The sequence below is a fragment of the Desmodus rotundus genome, chromosome 3 (genome assembly GCF_022682495.2).
Source record: "Desmodus rotundus isolate HL8 chromosome 3, HLdesRot8A.1, whole genome shotgun sequence".
In the NCBI taxonomy this organism is placed as follows: domain Eukaryota; kingdom Metazoa; phylum Chordata; class Mammalia; order Chiroptera; family Phyllostomidae; genus Desmodus; species Desmodus rotundus.
Window position 1 is genome coordinate 19,332,928 of NC_071389.1, and position 16,956 is coordinate 19,349,883.

At 54.5% G+C, this 16,956-nt stretch overlaps 1 protein-coding gene across 2 annotated transcripts in view; it reads right to left on the bottom strand.

Annotated features, from left to right (window-relative positions):
- Nucleotides 1-16,623, bottom strand: part of NKAIN1 (sodium/potassium transporting ATPase interacting 1) — a 42,108-nt gene extending 25,485 nt beyond the window's left edge. For both annotated transcript variants that reach the window (XM_053921763.2, XM_053921764.2), the window contains exon 1: nt 16,182-16,623. In XM_053921763.2, the coding sequence (XP_053777738.1) occupies nt 16,182-16,235 (54 nt within the window). In that variant the 5' untranslated portion in view covers nt 16,236-16,623. The remainder of the gene's footprint in view (nt 1-16,181) is intronic.
- Nucleotides 16,624-16,956: the final 333 nt, after the last annotated feature.

The following is a 16,956-nucleotide window of genomic DNA, read 5'->3' on the forward strand; positions in this document are numbered from 1 at the left end:
AACCAGAGGTGTCAGGTCAGTGCTTCCAGTCAACGACTGGAAACGAGCTGGGAGGTTACTTCTCTGGGCTGAACCACTCTTGATGTGACCTGATAGAGAGAGGGGAGAAAATCCAATTCCTTGACTTACTCAGTGGCACCTCCTGTACTGAAGCTCCCAAGAAGGAAATAGTGCTGAAAACCAGCCTCTTTGCTATGGCAACAGCAAACACTTCTGACTTCCCTGACTAAAGGCCAGGTGGGGGAATCTGCCTAGCAACAGTGGTGGGCATCCAGAGCTCCTCCCCTGGGGCTTCCGGATTCCCCTTCCATTATCATCCCAGCCTTGGCTCCCATCCCAGCTTCCCCGCTTCTCCTTCCAGTGGAGAATCACACAGCTACTGGCATCTAAACAGGCCCTCACAGCTCAGTTTGTGATTTATGCCACCACCGTAAGGTGGGATTATTAGCCCCATTGGACAGATAAGACACTGAGGTTCAGAGAGGTGAAGCGGGGGCCTGCCAGCCTGGTACCCGTCCCTTGACATTGCCCTCACTCTGCAGTGTGGTAAAGGTCTGCTCACGTGTGCAGGTCTCCGGCTCTGCTTCACCTGGGGCACAAAGGAATAAATGAATGGAAGGGCTGTCATCCATCCATCCTGTCTTCCTCTTTCTTCCCTGGTCACCTAGCAGTTCTGGGGCCTAGGGCTGCTCTGTTCCGGTCCAGCCCCAAGGAGGGTCAGGGGAGGGCTCACTGGGGCCTGGGAGAGCCAGGGCAGTAAGAAGGGGTGAAGGAGAGGCCCTGTGCGGGGTCCAGCCCTGGCCCCTGAGAGGGTACCCCCCTGGGGACTGGGCTGAAGTATTTCCCATCAAAATGCCTGTCTCTGAACTTTAATGCTGGTATTAATAACTATGGCTAATATTTTGTGCACACTTACGGTTTCAGGCTCTGTGCCAAGCGCTTCGTGTGCGTCATCTCATTTAGTCCTCAACCACAAGTGAGGGAGGGGTCACCACCCCAGTTCTAGAGAGGGGGGCGCAGCCTAAGATCTCAGAGCTGGAGAGGGGGCAGAGCCGTGGCAAACCCAGGTGGGTATGACCCCAGAGCCCAGGCTGTTTCCAGATACTGCAGCCTCACCTCCCCTTGCCTCTGCCCCAGGCTGGCTGAAGATTACAGGGAGGGCAGAGGAGCTGAGAGGAGGGAGTGGAGCTAACTCCTGCAATCATTTCCTGGCCCTGGGCCAGAGCCTGTTGGAGGAAGAGGTGTGCTGTGGAAGCAAGGGTGGAGGGAGGGCCCCTCCTGAGAACTCGATCCCTGCCTGATCTCCAAGCCTGGGGTTCACAGGAGGAAGGAAAAGGAAGAAACAGTTCCTAAGTGCCTACTATGTGCATATGCTGAGCATGGCACTTTACAGGTGGCCTTTCGTTTTATCACCAGAGATAAGAGCTAACATACTACATGCCAAGCATTTCTCGACCGCTCAGCAGGCTTTGATTCATTTAATCCTCACAGAAAACATGGCAGGTAGAGGCTGAGGTCATCCCGCCTTCCCGCATGGGAAACCAAAGCCTGCGGAAGAGAACTGCCCCAGGTCACACGGCTGCTAGGGGTTTGAACCAGGTCTTCCGGCCCCAGTGTCCACGAGGAACAGACTTACTATCCTGCTGGGGGGGGTGGTGTCCCCATTTTCCAGAGGGGGAGAGTGAGGCCTTTTCTTGAGTTTATGAGGTGTCAGAATGGGGTTCGAGCCCCATCTCCTGGGAATGTGTGTGGCATTATGACGTTAGTGGCACTCCCTGGATTGATGGGTCCCTTTGTCACTGCCCCCTCACAACCATCTGCCTGGAAACCTCGAGATCATGGGAGAGGGCTCTAGCTGCAGACCTGCCCATGGCTGCCCAGAACGGAGCAGAGGAGTGGACCACTCCTACCCACCTGTTTATTTTTGCTCGGGGTATTTTTGTCTGAAATCACACACCCAGCTGCCATCTTTTCCAGAAATGGCATCAGTCCGCTTCCTAGAACAGTCCACGAAGGGCCCTGACGCTGGGCATAGGGGTTGGACCCAGCAGGCCCCACGGCCTCCCTGGGCCTCTGTGGACCTGTCTGTTCAAACAAAGGGTTGGAGGGATGTTCTCTGGGGACCCTCCTGGCTTCCGAAGTCCAGGATCCTCTGCCTGGGAGCTTCCCACTCGGCAAACGGCCTGACTGTGTGCCTTCTACATATACCACCTTCCAAGTGCTGGCTCGTGGCTCCCGTTACAGCAGTAATTACAGCAGCTACCCCGTCCTAATAATTGGCTCGGGGCCAGGGGCTGTGCTGAGTGCTTTCCATGGGTTCTCTCAATGAGTTTGCTCAGTAGCCCTAAGAGGCCTTTTACAGAGGAAAACACTCAGCTCCGAGAGGCTGGGCAACTTGACTGAGCTCACGCTCCTAAGGAGTAGCAGAAACAGGGTGTCTCATCATCGCCTGGTACAGGCCTCGATAAACCATGCCCCCCCCCCAACTCCAATCCTGCCCCATTAGGCACGGGGTTGGGACAACCAGACCAGCCTGTCACAGCTGACGACCACAGTGTGAAGCCAGGATGGGCCCCAGACAGCCTCTCACTTTAGTGGGGGATCCCTGGGTCCCTAGTGGCCTATCTTGGGGATGACAGCCCGTGGCAGCTTAGGGACAGCAGCCTACTCAGATGGCACATGGGGCCGCTGACAGCAGACAAGCAGTGACAGGCTGGAGCAGCCAGAACCACCAGAGGCAGATCAGGCACCTGGGAGCCTCTGCCTGCGCCCCACACCACGGCCAGACCCTTCTCTCTAACACGGGGGTTCTTCAGGGCCGAAGCAAGTATGTCTAAATATTTAAGTTACAAACTAAGCTAACAAACTCTTAAATAAAATATGTTCTATCTTCTCCCCAGACATAATGGTGTGGAAGGCCAGGCCGTGAATTTAAATTTCTCTGACTCCTTCGAGTTCTGTGCTAGAAGACAGTGTAGCCTCTCCCAGCTCCAGCCAGCATTGCCACCTCCAGCTGCCTTCTGGGCAGGGGCCTCACACACAGGTCTGGCCATACACGTGGCCAACACCCACACCTGCCCTCTCCCCCACAGCCGCTTTCTGTCCCTGGGGCCTGGGGGTGCACACACCGGCCACCCAGGGTGTCCTCTGGAGAAGCTCCGGCTGGTCCTGAAAGCGGGCTTAGGGCTGACTGCTCAGGGAGGGGACTCTGGGATCTGCCACGAGTAAACTGGTAAATCCTCACTGAAGACAGGTTCCCAGACCAGTGTCTCAGGCCACACAGGTGCCTGGGCACTGGGGGCTGCACAGGGGAACAGAGCGAGCTTGGGATTTAGCGTTGGAATCCAGCAAACCACAGCTCTGCCATGTGGCCCGGTGAATTCGCCTCTCGGGTCCCATCTGCTCATCTGTAAATCAGGGATGACAGTTCTGCCTGGCAGGGCTGCAGCGAGGAGCTGGTGCAGTAAGGTCTGCGCACAGGTCTGCCCGTGCTCTGCTTGCAGACTGCTCCACACAGCACGGACCGCGGTCTCTGAGGAGCCCTCTCCGTAAGGCCCAGGTCCGGCACCGCCTTCTTCTCCTGTGCAGCACTGGCAACCTTGCAACCTGATTACCGATAGCACCTGAGCCCACAGGGGCAGGACCCGTGCCCCCCACACCACTGAATGCCCAGCAGCTAGCACCGTGCCTGGCCAGAGTAAGCAACAACGAATGCCTGACCCGCTGGGTAAACAAAGCTTTGTGACCATTCACCTGGGCTTTCCGTCTACTTGTGGGATTCATTCAAGCACCACACATTCACTGAGGGCCTTCTGAGGGCCGGGCCCTGAGGTCCAGGTGACTCGGACACCTCTCCAGGCCTCAGAGAACTCAATCAAGGGAGAGAGAGTCCATGTGGAAAGAGGAATGAATCCCAAGAGTGTGGTGCCTGCTGTCATGGAGGCGGTGGGGGCAGCATGTAGCCAGAGCCCAAAGGGAGACATCAAGGTGTGGTAGGGCTGCAGAATGCAGAGAAGCTCCAGAGAGGAAATAATGGGTTAGCCGGCCTTAAAGAGATGCAGAGGGGAAAGGACTTCCACAGGCCAGAACAGCAGATGCAAAGGCACTGAGGTGTGAGGCGCAGCTGGTGGCCAGAGCTCAGGGACTGGAGGTGGTTAGCATCAGGGTTGGTGGGCCAACCGGGCAGGCTGGCCAACCGGGCAGGCTGGGGTCCCACTGGTTAGATCACTAATTCTCAATGTGTGGTCCCCAGACCAGAGCATCAGTGGCACCTTGGAACTTGTTAGAAAAGCAAATCCTCAGACCCCATCTCAGACTGACTACATCAGAAACGTGGGGCAAGGCCCAAAAATGTGTTTTGAGAAGCCCTCTGGCTGACTGTGATGCAACCTCAAGTGTGACCCCACCCCCAGTTAGACTTCCTCCTGAAGGCAAGGAGGAGCCATGGACAGGCTATAAACAGGCGGGGTGGTGCGTTAGGTCAGAAAGGCACCGCATCGAGATCACTGGGCTGCACTGGGCTGTCCCGGAGGGGCTGGTAAAGGCCCCCATCTGAAAGTTGGCTCTGCTTGGACTTACCCCTCCAAATGGACAGAGCTGCTGCCTACAGCAGTGAGGGAAGGGGCCACTGGGAAGTCAGAGACCCCTGCTGGGCACAGGGCCTGTTGCCATGGTAACCACCTGTCACTGGGAGAAAGGGGACAGCTCCTCACAGAGGGTCAGTGAAGGGGAACTGGTTATCATGGCAACGTCCCCTCAGGTGGGGCAGGGTAAGGGAAGAAGGAAGCCTGGTTGTTCCCCGTACCTGTCCCCACTCACTCCCAGGAGGTAGCTCCACTGGCCCCACAGTCCCCCTCTAACTACATTTGCCCTTCGCCCCCTCCTTGGTTCATTTCGGCCTGGGGGTGGGGTGGTGGTGCAGTTTCCCATTATGAAGCCACACCTTCCTTGTCACAGCCTAAGGGCTGGGGGCTATCTCCTTGGTTACAGCAGGGGCTCCTGTATCCATGGTGATCCTCTCTCAAGGGGCCCGAGACCCTGAGCTGCCAGGCCTTCACTTTCCTTTGCCAGGCTGGTTCTAGGGGCACTGACTCCAGTCTGGGGGCGGTGACCCACATCAGTGGCGGGCCTCTCCCACTCTCTTCAGCTGACACAGTGACAAAAAGAGGAACAAGAGGATCCAATGTGTTACCTGCCACCAGGAGACAGATGCACAGGGCATATTCAACAGCCCAACAAGGAAGCTCAGAACAACTCAGGCCCAAACGGAAGCTCAAAAGAGAGCAAAGTGCACTCTCCAACCTGGTGGAGCATAAAGCACGAGGCTTCTCGAGTCCTAAAGGCCTGGGTTTGAGTCCTGTACCAATACTGCGTGACCTTGGGCGGGCTTGGTCACTTCCGGAGCCAGATTCCTCACCTGTGCATCGGGGATAACACTAGTATCTACCACCTGGGGACTTGCCCGATGGAGGAAATTCATCTGAAGTGAGAAACACAGAGACTGACACCTCCCTGCATCTTTTGTCTTCCTCTTTCTCAGAGAGAAGGGACCCACAGGCTCCCGGGTGACCTCTCTCTGCTGGTGGGACATGTGGTGGGGAAGAGCTGTGGCTATGGGGTCAGAACACTCCATAAACACGAACTGCTGGTACTGTTATTATTACACTGATCACCTGGCCATGAACGAGTCCTGTCTGGTAAATTGCTTCCCCCTGGTAATTTACATTTCCTATTGTCATTGCAGTCGTCACTCACTGCAATCCCACACAGGGGTGTTTTCTAGAAAGCAGGAGCCATGAGCTTCTTAGTTTTCCTGCAGTGCCCAGCCCAGGCCCAGGCTCTGGCCCTGGCTGGGAGCACCCAAGCTCAGCATGGAAGGGACTTAGAAACCATCTACTCTAATGTAGCATGCAAGCAGAAAGCCCTCCTCCCTAGCCTTATCAAGTGCTTGGATACCTCTGGGGATGAGGTCCTCATTCCCTGCCAAAGGTGGACTGGTGCCCAGGACTTTAGGGAGGCTGAGCGCCAGGGGGTGAGCAGAAGCTAAATGGGCAGCTGCTGGAGTTGGGGCTGGAGGGAATTCCGGGGGCCACCCCCACGCTCTAGCAGCCCCCCTTCCCCTCCTGCTGAGAGTTGATAATAGAAGTGATTCTAATTATGCTCTAATTGCTTTCTTCCAGGCAGTTTCTCTGGAGCCAAGGAGTTCAGAGTTCATGAATAAATGAAGAGGGAGGAAGTGGGAAGGGATGTTTATTGATCCACAAATCTCAACGTGCTGGTGTCTGCCCCGCAAACGCTCAGGCACGGGGCCGCGTGCAGTTTTGAATACAGAGACACAAACATACACACCCGAGTCCCCAGACCCCTCTCTCCAAAGGACAGGTGGGGGTGTAAAATGAAGCTAACAAGAAGTGCCCTAAATTGTCTCTGGGTCCCAGTCCCGACTCTGCCACCAGCTTGCACTGTGCTCTTGGGCATTTCCTAGTTTTCCCGGCTATGCAGAGCAGGGGCAACGGTAGTGTCTGACAGCCCCTCTCAGAAAACCAAGACGTCAGGGTGTCAACGGGGGATCACCCAGCTAGACAGAACCCTGCGAGGGGCCAGTTCCCCCTCACCCTCTCGTCACCCTTTCATCCGGATGCCTCATTCTCTAAGAACCGGCCAAGCAGCTGGGGGCTCCAGGGAAGTGGCAGGGGGCACACCCACATCTCCATGCTGGCGAACACCTGGTAGAAGAGAGCAGGGGCTCTGGGCGAGGATGCCTGCTCAGCCACTCACCAGCTGTGATGCCCTGGGCAATGCACTTGAGCTTCTTGAGCCTCAGTTGCTTCATCTGTTCAATGGGAACGACAGACTATATGTTATGAAGGTTCACCCAGGGCAGTTAGAATGAGGCCAAAATTTCCTTCAAGGTCAAAGCAAAGTGCTGGGTCTGACGGACCTCAGGATTCTCTGCTTCCTCAGCGGCTGCAGCCAGGCCAGGTGGGATAATGGTTATCCTTGGTATGTGCTCGTGGAAGGAAATCTGTTTACCCCTTCATGACTTCCCCTAAGAAGCCAAAGTTGGGAATCTTGGCTTTGGCATTAAGCAGAACCTGCCACTGCACTGCTGCGTGACTTTCAGCAAATGATTTCAGTTCTCTGAGCCTCAGAGTCCTCACCTAGGAAACGGGCATAACAATGGTCCACCTCCGGGCGGCTGCGAGGCGGATATGAGATCACACGTGTGAAGCTTATGTTAGATGTCACAGGTGGCAGCCTCGAGTCAGGCTGCCGGCAGCATCAGGCTCTGCCTCTATGAAAGAAGGGCGTGGTGCGCATGGGCGTGCCACTATGGGTGAGGCCGTTACAGCAGCAGGCGGAGTGCCCGAGAGCTCAAGGAGTCTCCTCTACTAGGACCACGTGCAGTCCATTTCACATATGGGGAAACAGAGCCCCAGAGAGGTGTGAGGGTTTGTCCAAGGTCCCAGAGCCAGCTCACGCCAGACCCAGGCCTATGTGGGGACCAGCTGTATGCACGGCCCCTGTCCGGACCTCAGCTGGCATGATGACCACAAGACCTTTCACAGCACCTGGGCCATCCTACTCAAGGCTTGAGGACTCCAGGAGGTGGGGGGAGGCTGATGCTCCCCTCTCCTGTCCTCTCTGGTGGCTCCAAGGCTGGCTCAAACCAGTGGGGTGTGTCAGAAGGAAGGAAGGACTGACCCACCTTTCTGGCCCACCTGGCTGGCTACAGAGGCCTCAGAAACAACCTAGAGACCCGGACCGGAACACCATTTGTCAGCCCGGCATGGTGGTGGCGGGCTCATCTCCATGGCAACAGTGCAGTGTGAAGGCATCCTGGCATCATTAGGGAGCGCGCTGAGTAGTATAAACAGAGGCTGCAGTAGATTACACGCCTATTATGAGCAGTCTTGGGCTCTGAGCACTGGTAATTATGTCTAATTGTGCATTTAATTGTGTAATTGAAAACCCGTATCTCTGGTTCAGGCTGGGGCTGCAGAATTTACCCCCCCCCTAAAAAAAGAGGCTTAGGAACTAACCCTATCCTGAAAACCCGAGGGCTGCATTCCCTTCCAGGTCAAAGGGCAGCCAGAGCAGTCATTGGGAAAAGTGCCTACAGACTCCCATTTCCCCCACTTCCTGTGCCGGGTTTTGTGATTTGGGGTGGGTAGTGGGGTAGGAGCATGCTTAAGGCAAAGGCACATGGTTACAGCACAAAAATGCTCACAATTTTCATTATTCATACTAAATACCATTTTACGCTATTGTCACTGTCCTCTCAGGAGTCAGAGTCACATCTGGGCGCCCCAAGGGATCCATTAGATCCACTACATGTCCGAGTGGTCATCCGACCTATTACAAGTTCTTTGCCACCGCCAGGGACAGGGAACTTACCACCTGATTGTCAGTCTGCCACTGCAGACGGTGTGAAAAACGCTGTGAAAAACGCTGTGACACTCTCTCCTCCATCCCCCCGAGTCACAGGCTAGGGAAAATGAGGCTCAGAGAGAGGCAGAGCCAGCTCAAAGTTGCACAGTAAGTGGGTCCGAGAACCGTGGGATTTTTTGGCTTGCAGCATACCCTGCCCCCTAAGGTGAATCAGCACTCAGGATTGTGCCCAGGACTCTGGGTTCTTCACCAGTATTTGCTGAATGCAAAGCCCGGTAGCGATAGCTGGCGGCCATTCTTACTCTCTGACCCAACAGTATTCAGCTCACCTATGGTGACCCAGGGGTAGTGATAGGTCAGAACCTCCTGTTCTGAACCTCTGTGGCCTGAGACTTTATTTTACTACCAAACATGCCATGTGGGCATCTGGGATGGGGACAGTGTAAAGACTCATTCAAACAGAAAGAGGAAAGATGTCACCTGAGCCCCTGACAACCTGACACCCAGATATAAAACCTGGAACAGGCCGACCAAGGTGGAGTCTCTTCCTCTCCCCAGAGCCCGATACTCCCACCAGTCACTGCTGCCTGCAGCAGGGTGGGCCAGTGTGGCAGCAGCTCTGATCTCCACCGGGAAGGACAGAACTCACCGATGACTCAGAGCTGGAGGCCAACCTTCTCCCTTTACAGAAGGGAGCACAGGGGTCAAACCTTTCTCTCTGACTCCCTCTGAGTGAGCTCTGGGCTTTGTGCCTGAGCCCTCCCTGCATTATTTCAGGTCGCTCTCACTACAGTCCCCATATTACCGAAGAGAAGACCAAGGGGCAGTCAAGGCCAAGGCCACAAGGCCACCATGTCCAATTTCCTACCCCCACAGTATTCAGATTCATAGAACCTGCTTTCTCATTTCCGGAACATTCAAGAGTATAAACCTTTTATGAAGTCCTACTCAGTATATATTTTTAAAATTTTTTTTTAAAGAGAGAAATATTGATTTGTTGTTCCACTTATTTATGCATTCGTTAGTTGCTTCTTATATGTAACCTGATCAGGGATGGAACCCACAACTGTATTGGCCAGGGAATACTCAGCATATCTGACCTCAACTCTTTGAGGCAGATGATTGTTATCCTGATTTAGAGAAATGCCAGCGGAAGCTCAGAGAGGTTAAGTGTCTTGCCCAAGGTCACCCAACTACAAAGAGGCAGAGATGGAACTCAAACCCCAGCCTGATGCCAAAGCCCAAGTTCTTCCCAGTCAACCTCCCTGCCCCAGGATGTGCCAGCTGCTTTGAGAGGCAGGGGTCAGGAGGCCATGGCAAACCATTCAAACCTGCAACTACAGTTCCAGATCTTCTGAAGCCTCGGTGCTTGCTGGCAGAAGCACGTGCCTCAGGGAGACTTTCTTGCTGCCTGAGACTCTCGCTCAGTCTACGAATCACCATCCCTCTCCGTTTCCAGATCAAGGATGGAGACCAACAGCAGTGGGACTGGGATTCGCAGGACCAAAGGCAGCTCCACTCCCCGTGGCCCGGAACTAGCTTAGGAAAACACACACATCTCTGGTCTCAGCCTGCTCTCCCAGCACTCACCCTCCCTGAAACTAGAGGAAAGAAGAGACTTCAATGATTACAGCTTGGTTCAGATTGTACAACTGCTCAAATCCTTACGCCTTGGTCACTCATCTGAGGCCTAGACTGTATCTTGTTTCCTTGGTAACAAGTCACTTCATTCTTCTGAGCCTCAGTATGCCCATCAGTGAATGGGTATAAAAACCATACACATGAAGGCTGAGAAGTCTTCAATACAGGTTAATTTCCTTCCTGGGTAACTGTTTTTTTTGTGTGGGTTTTTTTAAAAGATTTTATTTATTTAGACAGAGGGGAGGGGAGGGAGAAAGAGAGGGAGAGAAATATCAATGTGTGGTTGCCTCTCGCACACCCCTACTGGGGACCTGGCCCGCAACCCAGGCCTGTGCCCTAGACTGGGAGTCAAACCGGTGACCCTTTGGTTCGCAGGCTGGCGCTCCATCCACTGAGCCACACCAGCCAGGGCCCTGGGTAACTTTTTCTCAACCTGCATCAGTTTCCTTAAACCCAACACAGGCCTCAGGATGAGTAGAAATGGGTACAGTGTGGGGGTGGGGGTGGGGGTTGGTGGAGCATTTGAACAAGCAGCTCAGAATATCTGGCCTCTAGTAACAAGCCCTAGTGGCTGAGGAAGGATTTAGGTTTCTCCATTGGCTTCCACATCCAGCGTCCCCACAATCTTACAGGGGGAGCAATGGGTCGAAGCTAGGAGCCCTAGATTTGGGTTTGAATCCTCATTCTGTCCTTACTATATATGTGGCCATGAATAAGCCGGACAGTAACAAGGGACAGGCATGCAAAGTGCTTAGCACAGTGCCTGGCTCCTAGCAGCCACCAAACAAAGTTTATTGTTATTATTGTTTTTGTTATTATTATTTCCCACTGAACCATACATTTTCCATATAAAGAAACTAAGACTTGCCCCGACTATTGTGGCTCAGCGGGTTGGGGGTCATCTGGCAAACTGAAAGGTCACCGGTTCGATTTCCCGTCAGGGCACATGCCTGGGTTGCAGGCCCGGTCCCTGGTTGGGAGTGTGTGAGAGGCAACTGATCAATGTTTCTTTCCCTCTCTTTCTCCCTCCCTTCCTCTCTCTCTAAAAATAAATAAATAACATATTTTTTAAAAAAGAAATTAACACTTGAAGAGCTTATGGGCGTGACTGATCACTAAATCCTTAATCCACACAGAGAAGGGGACAGAAGTGACTTGTCCAAACCTCAAGGCAAATAAATAAGAGCTAGCCACCAGCAGTACATCCCCGAGGCCAGGCACTGTGCTCTTCGGGCACTGTCCCATGGAACCCCCCAAACTGCCATGGGGTCGGGGCTGTTGTTCCAACTACTTTATAGGAGAGAGGCAGAGGCTCAGAGAGGGTAAGGGACTTTCTGGAAGTCACAAAGCAAGGCAGCAATGGCAGTCTGACCCGAAAGGTATTGCTCCTAACCCCTGTGCCGACTTTTACAGCAGCTGCCATTGATGGGGAGCTTATCTCAAAATCACCCACCCACCCACACCCCCCACCCCCCGCCCTCCCACAAAGGAGAAGCAGAGTCATAGCCCCGTCCCCAGGAGGCCCTCTTCTCCATTCCTCCCTGCTCTGCTAACATCCCAAGCGTCTTGAGAGCGATTTGGACTCAGTCTGTTCATCTGCAAAAGGCAGTTGACCACCCCAGCCCTCGCCTGTCTAAAGGGGTTGGCGGCCTGGGCAATTTCATGCTCCTGACTCTGAAGCCTGAAGCACCCACAGCAGAGCCAGCAGCTCCCCAGAAAGCCATAAGCTTTCAGGCACAGCTGCTTCAGAGCGCGGGCCCCCCCGGAGCTGTCTCCCTCCGGTCTTCACCATCACTGTGGCTAATAACGACATCAATCAGGTTGACCACGTTTCACACCATTACTCGCAGCCCAGCAGGAAGCTACATATTTTCCCCCTCACCCACCACCTTCTAGAAAGCAAAGAGCACTCCAGAAGGGAAGAGAATGAAATCTGACGTTTTTCTGAGTACTTACTACATATATGGCACCTGGCTAAGCCCTTTTTAAAGCTGAGAGGTAGGGATGACTCTCGGTGACAGAGGAAGATACTGGGGTCCAGAGGAGTGAATGCACATGTCCAAGGTCACAGAGAGCTGGGACAAGAACAACCATGGCAGTGATATATTCCTGAGCACTCACTGGCTCCCGGTGCCAGGCATATGCATGATCCTATTGAAATGTTATCATTTCCATTTTCAGATGAGGAGACCGAGGCTTGAAGCAATGAACAGACCTGTCTGAGGTCACACACTGCTTAGATGAGAGCCGCAGAGTGGCACAGGGCGCAGCGGGCGGCTCTGTTCAGACAGAAGAGTGCCCGCCCCCTGGTTCTGTCACTGACTAGCCTAGTGGTCCTGGGCAAACGTCACCGCCTCTCTGAGCCTCGAGTTCCTCCTCTGAAAAAGGGGATAAAAACATCTCTCCCACTGTGTGGAATAACTATAAGAAGGATAAAAACAGTAAAACAGCCAACACTGAGTGATGGTTGAACATGTCCCAGGCACTCTGCCAAGCACTTTATATATGTAAGCTCATTTGGTTAAATGAGGTAATGCATATAAAGTGCTTAGCACAGGACTCCAGAAATAGGAGTAATAATGGCGATGATGAAGAAATTGATGATGACTCCCTTGGGTAAACCTCCTCGGTGCATCCTCTTACGGGAAGAATCGAGCAGCCTGTGAGGTTTCAGGAAGGAGGTGGACTAGGAAAGAAGGGCAGGGTCTGGACAGGAGGAGGCAAAGGGAAACACATAAAAATTAGGGTGTGAATAGCATTAATAATGTCAAGATGATACATCAAGTAGGAGCCAGGAAAGCGAGGGACCTAAGACAGTGTACAGAAAGGAACCTCCAGGCCAGACCGGATCTCATCCCAGAGCCCCGGGTGGGCAGAGCTGGCAGGCCCCTGGAGACAACAGACTAATGGTTCTCCCCATTTTACAAATGGAAAAACCGAGGCTTGCAGTGGGGAAAGGACTCGCCCAAGTTCACAGATGTCAGTGGCAGAGCCGGGCTTGAAATCCAGGCCTCCTGCCTCTCAGCTCAGGGCCCAGTGCTTGCTGTGCACCACAAAGGAAGAGTGCAGGGGGCACCCGGGTGTCTGGGCTGCAACTCCAGGAAAGCATTCCATGGTATTAAGATGCTATTGTTCACTGAATCTCATTCTGGGCCTGGCACACTGCTAAGTTCATGAGAAGCATTTAATCCTTACAACCCTAAGAACTGGGAACATTATCTCTCTTTAACAGATGACCAAACTGTGGCTTGGGAGGGTAAACAACTTGCCTGAGATCACATGGCTAGAAAGTGACGGTCAGGACTCACACCCAGGTCTGACCTGTCAAACTCCAGAGTCTTGTCCTGATATTTGTCCACCTGAATGGGACAGTTTACCTGCTTCTCCTACTCTCCAGTACACCCTCACACCCTACTCCCTCCCGCAAAGCAAGTCTACCCCAGCGGCAAAGGAATGTTTAGAACTGGCCTGTTTCATTGTGATGATCAAACCCCATTCAAAAAAGGAAAATGACACAGTTCCTCTTGGAAAGTTTTCAGCCAAGAAACCAACAGCCTCTTACTTCTTGGTCCCTTTCCACTGGATGAGAAAATAGGCTCCCTTCTCCCTGGGATGATGTCAGGCTGGTGAATTCCAGCATCCAGGAGCACATTACGGAAGCTGCCAGGTAGCAGAGGCTCCAGGGGCTGACAACTGAAGGGACCCACTCTGCAATCAGCCCAGACAGAGCAACAGAGCCAAGAGGCCAATTTTCAAGTCCCTCTTCCAAGCCCCTCCCCAAGGTATCTCATGCAATCCTCACGAGCTGTCCAAAGCCAGCCAGCCAGCCAAGACGGAGGAGATTCAGAGTCCCAGCCAGGTCACATCTAACTCCAGAACCCCTTGTGCTGGAGAACTCTCAGTGTGGAAGGGTGGGTTTTACTTGGCTGGTGAGAGCTATGGAGGCAGGTTGAAGAGGGAAGGCAGGGAGATCGCCTCCACCTGCCTCCTTCCTCTCTCTACAGAGTAGCAAGCACCTCCCACGGGACCCCTGACTTAATCAGGGCCAGAGCTACTTATTTTATAATTAAGAAGGCAACAGAGGATGCTGGTCAGCTGCCTGGCTGCAAAGCCTAGCTCCTAACTGTAGAAGTTTGGGCAAGTTACTTTATAGGGTCACTATGAGGATTTATATGGAAAAAGTGCTTACAAGGGTGCCCAGTACCCAGTAAGTGCTAAAGCTAACTCTCATTATTATCAGTAACAGAATGAGCACAGGACAAGCTATTAATAGTGCCTACCTTTGGGGCGTGGAACTGGGCATAGAAGGAAGCTCACCTTTATCACCTGCTCTGTTTGATTATTTATTGATTTATTCACTTTTACAACACGTGTATATTACTTTTCTAATTAAAAAAAGTCCTAGTTGAAAATTTAAAAATGAACACAGAAAAAAGGATCCTCTGTTTCAGCACTTCTTGGCATTTTATGTTCCTCAAAGTACATAAAGAAGGGTGTTTCTACTGTGAGCCAGGAGTTGCCACAATAACTGATTCATTCATTTATTTTACAAATATTAATGGAGTGCCAGGCACTGTTCCAGCTGCTGGGGACTTAGCAGGGAACAAAACAGATCATTTCTACCCTTCTGGAGTTTCCATTCTACATGATCTCAATTAATCTCCTCTGTAACCCTCAAGGATGAGCAACTTACAGATAGGCGGACCAAGGCGGCCCAGGGAGGGGAAGTCGCCTGCGTCCCACAGCGGGGAACAGGGCTACAATCATCTAGGCTGGGCTGCTTCTACCGCTGCCCAAGAGGGCAGGTCTGTGGATGGTGAGTTTGGGGCTGGTGTCCCCAAGAGGTGAGAGGCAAGATGAATGGGGAGGTCTGCACATCCACGCTCAAAGCTTCACTCTGTATTACTGTATACACCCATGGTGGAGGAGGGGCAACGGTGCAGGCAAAAGTGGAGACTCAGATCACAGAGGCAGGCACAACTCACACTCAGACTCGAGAGTTTTGCCCAAGGAGGTCCCCATGTGTTCCTAGAGGAACAGCACAGCTTCAAAAACCTCTTGTTCTTGAGCTGCAGCTGTAGGGAAGGCAGGTGACCCCGGCCTCTCCTTAACCACCTTCCCAAATCCACCTGCCAGAGACTGAGTTGAAGGGCAGTTGGTCCCTTTCAGTTTCTGAATTCACTCCCCTGGCTTCCCTGAGACAAGAGCCTGAATACCCTAGGCTGGGATTAGGCACAGTGTCCTCAGATGTTCCCGTCCTCCCCAGAGCACCCCAGTATCCCCACCTCTGTCAGTGCCAGCCCAGGCAGAGGAGCTGCTCTGCTGTCTTCGCCTGGGACGCTCTGGTGGAGCTGACTGATGGGACACCCAGGGCCACAGTGGCCACAACCAGAGCAGGGAGGGTAGTTCCGCACCCGGGTTTGTCAGACTGGCTCAGTACCTGGCAGCTTCTTGTGACCCTTTCCAGGGAGGTGCTCTCCATTCTTGGGCCTGCCCAATCAGGAGGGTGAAGGGAGGCAGAAACAGCACAAAGGAGTGAACGGTTCTTGGAGTCTAGTATCCCAACAAGATCCCGACACACACTGGTGAACATGGGCCAGAAATGGCCAGAGATCTAGAGACATACCAAAGAGAAACCCGGAGAGACACACACACAGGGGCAGAGACTTTTGTGAGAAACACTCACAGGGGCGGAGACCAAGAGGCAGAAACCCAGAAGAAGGGAGACCCTTGCAAACAAGCGATCTAGAGAAAAACAAACGGCAGGGACCTCAATGGATCCGTAAACCAGCCCCGGGCACACCCCCCACCCCAACCAGCCACAGTCCCACAGCGCACCTCCCAACAGGAGGCCCCTGGTACTGTGTGGGCCAGACGCGTGGAGCCCTGGGCGCGAGGCGGGCCGGGGACGCGCGCACAGGGCGCACTCCGGGACTGGGGAGCGCCGGGCGAGAAGCGCACACAAAGAGACTGCACGGCCAGCCGGAGCAGGCTCCGCCCGTCCATTCCTTGACTCCAGAGCCCCCCCCCCCACCCCAGCACTCTCACCAGACACACGCACTGGGACACAGCACCCAACCCGCACGCCCTGGGACCCCGCCCCACTGCGCCCCACCCTGCTCCGGCGGCGCGGGAGCGCGGGCGCTCACCAGCTGCAGGCAGCAGAAGGCGACTAGCGTGCAGCGCCCGCTGCACTTGCCCATGGCTCCTGGGGCCGCGCAGGCCGTCCGCCGCGGCGCCCCTCTAGCTCGTCCTCTGCACCGCGCGGGCTCCGCGTTCTTCCCTCTGGGCGCCCCGGGCGGCGGGGCCGGGCACCTAGGGCCGGGCCCGGGAGCGCCGGGTCCTCAGGGCTGAGGCGGGCCGCCTGCGCTCTGAGTCCATGGTCCTTCCACCCGCGCGCTGGCTCTGCCGAGCCGCGCCTTTGTCTGACCGGACAGCAGCCTGGCGCGCCTCCTGCCCCGGGGCGGCTGGCGGGGAGCGCGGAGCGGGGAGCGAAGGCACCGAGCGCAGCGCGGCGCAGAGCAGCACTGCCCAGCTGGGGCAGCCGCCCGGGCGCTCCGCGGCCGCGGCTTCCCGGCCCCACCACGTGGCTCCGCCGCTGCCGCCGCCACCACCGAGAGGGAGGGAGGGAGGGAAGGAGGGAGGGGAGAGGTGGGGCGGGGCAGCCTCAGGAGTGGGAGCGAGGTAGGAAGGGGTAGGGAAGTGGAGAGTTGGGGGGATGCGGCCGGGAGCGAAGTGGGAAGAGTACAGGCTTGGAGGCGGATAGCCTTGGGGCAAACCCGGACTTCACTGCTTGCTCACTCTGTGTGACCTTGGGCAAACCGCGTCACCTCTCTGGGCTTCAGTGTTCTTAAACAAAGTAGGAATAATAATGTCTGCCTCAGTGTCGCCACGAAGACGAAATGCATTTGTGGGAACAAAGCA